Source organism: Gekko japonicus, unplaced genomic scaffold (genome assembly GCF_001447785.1).
Source record: "Gekko japonicus isolate JY-2015 unplaced genomic scaffold, Gekko_japonicus_V1.1 scaffold2144, whole genome shotgun sequence".
In the NCBI taxonomy this organism is placed as follows: Eukaryota; Metazoa; Chordata; class Lepidosauria; order Squamata; family Gekkonidae; genus Gekko; species Gekko japonicus.
The window spans coordinates 110,984-115,853 of record NW_015166485.1 but is presented as its reverse complement, the minus strand read 5'-3'; the positions used below and the strand labels follow the sequence as shown (position 1 = coordinate 115,853).

General features: G+C 44.8%; 2 protein-coding genes across 2 annotated transcripts in view; one reads left to right on the top strand and one right to left on the bottom strand.

The window, feature by feature from the left end:
* PRR14 (proline rich 14) overlaps window positions 1–91 on the bottom strand; it is a 14,971-nt gene extending 14,880 nt beyond the window's left edge. Inside the window, exon 1 of the mRNA XM_015412141.1 lies at window positions 23–91. The gene's annotated coding sequence lies outside the window, so the exon portion shown is untranslated. The remainder of the gene's footprint in view (window positions 1–22) is intronic.
* A 1,539-nt stretch (window positions 92–1,630) lies between these two features.
* On the top strand, window positions 1,631–4,562 carry LOC107111215 (zinc finger protein 436-like). The gene is made up of 2 exons (XM_015412144.1): window positions 1,631–1,760; window positions 3,003–4,562. Exons 1-2 carry the CDS (start codon window positions 1,727–1,729, stop codon window positions 3,980–3,982), a joined length of 1,014 nt encoding a protein of 337 aa, XP_015267630.1. The 5' UTR covers window positions 1,631–1,726; the 3' UTR covers window positions 3,983–4,562.
* Window positions 4,563–4,870: the final 308 nt, after the last annotated feature.

Below are 4,870 nucleotides of genomic sequence, written 5' to 3'. Positions count from 1 at the left end.
CCCCCCGCCCGGGATATCTCACCTCCAGCCCCACCTTCTTCAGGCGCCTTATTTATCTCAATAAAGTTAAGTACAGACATAAATTCAAGCCTCTCAGATTAAATAAAACTAAATTTAACAGAAAACACACTCCCGAGTTCCGTGCCCGCCCTTATCCCCTCCCTTCGGCTCACCCGCACACTCTCGTCCTCTTCCCCCTGCCCTTCTCCTGCCGCTACCGCCGCCTGCCCTTCCCAGACCGTTCTCCAGATCCTGCTCACCCAATAATAGTAGACGTTGCTTTCAGCCACAGCCAATAGGCAACCTCTTCTTTGCCAAGGTCGGGCGGCTAAAGTGCCGCCATCTCTGCTGAGGGCACACAGGGGTGGCAATGCTGGTTGCGTTGCAAGAAAAGTGGTGTGGGCGCCATCTTGAGTAAGGGAAAAAGTACCGCTGAAGTTAAAGGGTCCGTCGTTTTTGGCAAGGGCAAAAAAATTTAAATCAGAAAGACGTATTAGTCGGCGGCCATCTTGGATCAGGGCAGATTATACTTGACGCCGGTTCGTTCGCCACCATTTGAAGGGTGGGTCAGAAACGGAAAACTTGAAAGGGGTCCGCGGTAAACAATACTAAGGTGTTTTCCCGCTTCAGAAAGATGATCTTGTTATCATGCAACTGAAATTACTCCCATTTTTGCGGAAAAACCCTGGATTCGTCACTTTTGTCCTTAAAATCTGACGCCCATCCGTAGGAGCGTTTCAGTGGAAAGCTTTAAAAACAAAAAAAACAACGGCAGGCGAAGGGTCAAAAATCCAATTCTGGCTGGGACAATACAGAATTTTCTTCCAGATGCAGCTTCGCTGCTATTAAATTCCCAACCCCCCTTGTTAACATTCCCAACCAAAACCCAGTGAAGCATCAAAATGTTCCTCGATTGCTGAAGTCCTTCTCAAAAGTAATGTAGTTTTTTTAAGAAAAAAAATCTCGTAACATAATGAATGTAACTACCGAATGAATGAATGAATGTTCTTGTCTTCCTAGCATGCCTGAATACAGGAATTCTGTGATGTGGAGTCAGTAAAGATGGGAAATAGTGTCAAACAGCACGGTGGGGGGCATAGCCGTTTAATGTTTACACCGTTATTATCAAATCGTTTTAATAAAATATTATTTACATGCTTTTAAATGCCACTAGACGGTAGGAATAGCCTTAACAACTGAAAGAATGCAACCTGCACTTTTACTTTTCCTTCCTTGTAAGGAAGCTTAAAAACTTATCTTTACATACCCAGAGGACTCCAAGAGTGACCCCTGCAACCAGCACCCATTCGATTATGATGATGATGCCAAAAAAACCCTCTTGATCTTCTAATTGTATGGATCCTCTTTGTATCAACTACCTTTTCCCTCTTTCATTCCTGGAACTCATTCATTCTTTCTCTTCTCTTTCCCCAGAATCCATTTCGTTTGCTTCTCTCCTCCTCTCCCAATTCACTCCCCCTTCTTTATAAAAAAAATAATAAATCTCCCCATTTTGGAAAAACTACATCTCCCAGAATGCTCTGCAAGGATAGCATTCTTTCCCGCAGTCCTTTGCAATCGCCGTTGCAAGTGAGGTATCCTTGGATGCCTATCTCCTCCGTCTAGCTCTTGCTATGGAGGCTGCAGCTCCCTCAGCTGCCTCATGCCCCTCTCTGTGGCTTGGAGGTCTAGCTGAGGGTCCTTATATTTTCTCTTGCCTCTCGGCATGCCTGCTGGTGGATCAATAGTGCTTAGTCCAGGTAAGGTTGTGGAACCTTGGGAAAAGAGGTATAACGTTTTCCTGATTTCTTTTTTCTTTTTCTTGGCTGAGCAGCCTTCCTCCTCCCTCCTGTCTGTCCTACCCAGTTGTTTAAATGTATATGGATATATGCTGACCCAGCCTAGGGAATTGAGGAACCAGAAAACTCTTCTTTGATAAATGTAAGATTATGGCACACCAGAGGCTAACAGTAATTCAAAAAACAAACAAACGACTTTATTTCACTTTTAAAGGGGAAATGGCCAGGTAGGTGTTGGGTTTAAACTTGGCAGGTGAACAGGCAACAGGAATGAGGTAACTTTGTATAGCTATGAACAACAGATAGTTTGTCACAAGCTTGTCACAAAGTTGCTGTTTGGTTCTACAGACAGGTCTTTAAAACTGTGGAGAGAGTTTTTGATAGTCACTGCTTAAATAAACAGGCATAGAATCATAGAGCTGGAAGGGACCTCCAGGGTCACCTAGTCCAACTCCCTGTACAAAACTTCTTAAGTCTGTGAAGGAAGGAACATACTGGTTCCAATTTTCTTAACACTTGGTAGGGATCACCCCCCTTTACGTGGAGCTGTTTCTCTCAGGGCAAGACTACTGGTCCCACTTCCCTAATTCAGGATCCTTCTTGATCCTTTCACTCTGCTTAACTGAATTAACTGCCACTCTTAATGGCCACTCTCAACTGTAGAATTCAATTGGAATCCTCTGTCAATCAAGGTTTTCTGACCAGGCTAACACATTAAACATTCACTGTCCATTACAGGGGGTCATAGACCAGGGCTTAATGTCACTTGAGGAATCTATCTCAGAACATGTTTCCCATGCCTGATCTAAAGTTTGAATGAATGGTTCTCTCATTTGCTTCTTGTAGTGGGGAATGGGAGGTATGGACTCATAAGTGTGTGTGTGTGATGAGAAAGAGAAACATCCACGTAAAATAATGATGCTGTTCTGGATAACACTGATAAAAATTCATACTAACTAGAGGCTGTTCGATATCCACAAAAGCTATACCTTCCCAGGTATTTGTTATTCCCATTTTCTTTCAAAGATTTTTTTTGATTTGGAAGTCTTGTATCACATTGCCAATGCATGAGTATGCACAAAACAGTATCTGCAAGGAGGAAGCTGTTGGCACTTCTCTCTTACCCACGGGGAGGACGGGAATGCTCTGTTTCAGCACAGGAAGTTTAATAATGTGATGGCCAAACCTCTTTTCTGTTCACAGCACATGGAACAAATCCTGCCTGGGTTTTGTCTCTCCCAGCAGAAAATAAGAGCAAAGCAGAAAGTTCACAGGAAGAAAGTGCAGGGCATCACGGGGTGTCCTCGAGTGTTCCCAAATGGGAAGGAGATAATGGGATCCAGCAAGGATACCCTGCAGAGAACCAACTGGCTGTACATAAAGGAAAGCTCAAGGATCCCACGGGGTCCCTGTGTGGCAAGTCTAAATCCTACAGATGCTCTGATTGTGGGAAGAATTACCGCAGGAACACAGATCTCTTAAGACATCAGAGGACCCATACTGGAGAAAAGCCTTACCTGTGCCTCGAATGCGGGAAGAGCTTCAGTCGAAGTTCAATCCTCCTTGAGCACCAGAGGATCCATACAGGTGAAAAGCCATACAAATGCAGCCATTGTGGGCAAGGGTTTAGCCAGAGCTCCAACCGGAACCAGCATGAGAGGATTCACAGCAAGGAGAAAAGGACTGGCCCAGCATGTTGGGGAAATAATTGGCAAAGGACAGATGACCGGAAGGGCGGCTCTGCAAGCGTGATGGCAACTGACAAGGGTTTGGGGGCTGAGCCGGGACCTGGAGGGGCATCTCAGTTGCCTGGGGAAAACCTCTCTTGGAGCGCGAAGATGTTGAAGTACCAGAGGCACCGCTTGGTTGAGAAGCCCTACAGCTGCCCACAGTGCGGGAAATGCTTTGCGCACAGCACGGATTTCATCCGGCATCACATCACTCACACGGGAGAGAAGCCCTACACCTGTGGGGAGTGTGGCAAGAGTTTTACACGCAGCTCTGTCCTCACCGAGCACCAGCGCATCCACACAGGTGAAAGGCCCTACAAGTGCAGGCTGTGTGGGAAGGGCTTCAGTCAGAACTCTAACCGTAAGCAGCACGAGACAATCCACCGAGCTGAGAAACCTTCCAAGCCTCCTAAAAGGCAAGGAAACATTAAATCGGGGGCTGGGATTCATTAGGCAACAGAGAATCCACTCTGCTGGTAGGAAAACCTGACAAATCCAAGAAGCATTCAAAGTGAATTTAAATCTACTAGGAACGCAGGAATCCGAAGTGGGAAGGAAAGCCTTATTGCAGTGTGGGGATTTGCTCTTCTTTTTGGGAAGGGGGAGGCAAGGGGGAACTGCCATTATCTGAAAACCAAGTATTCTTCTTACAGAAATCACAGGCAAGATGCATCTTTGGACAGCATTATTATTAAGGGGGAAACAAAGCCTTTATTCCAGATACGCTTTCATTGAACATGTCTCGAACACAAGATCATCTCTTTAATAATATGTTCGGGAGAGGCTGCCTTCACACACATTGTATGCATTCCAAGCCTATGCATATTTAGTCAGAGGTGAATCTCACTACCTGGCACTTCATCCCATAGAACTGAGCTTATTAGAAAACAGGTCCAGGTGTGTATTTTTTTTTAAATGAGGACATGTCACCAGAATGTGGTGTGGAGTATTTTTTGTCTTTGTTATCTGGTTATGATTACTGAGGCTTATGATGATGATGATGATTTATGAATCGCCCAGTCCCTGCTATTGCAGGGCTCTAGGTGATGTACAACATATAAACATATATCAAAGTCATAAAAACAGAATGTACAAAAAAAATTCATAGGGTGGGCACAGTGAAAATTGTTACTTAGCCACATTCTTTAAAAGTTGATGGATGTGTATTGCTTGACTGTTTTCCATGCAGTCTGCTACAGAAGATTGTCCAAGAAGGTGGAACAATCACAATACATTCAACGATCATACACTTGGTGCTCCATTTCTTGGGAGGTTTTTTTTTATTGAGGGGGGGGGGGGCTAGTTAAAGAATCATATACATTTGTGCACTGTTAGCTGGAC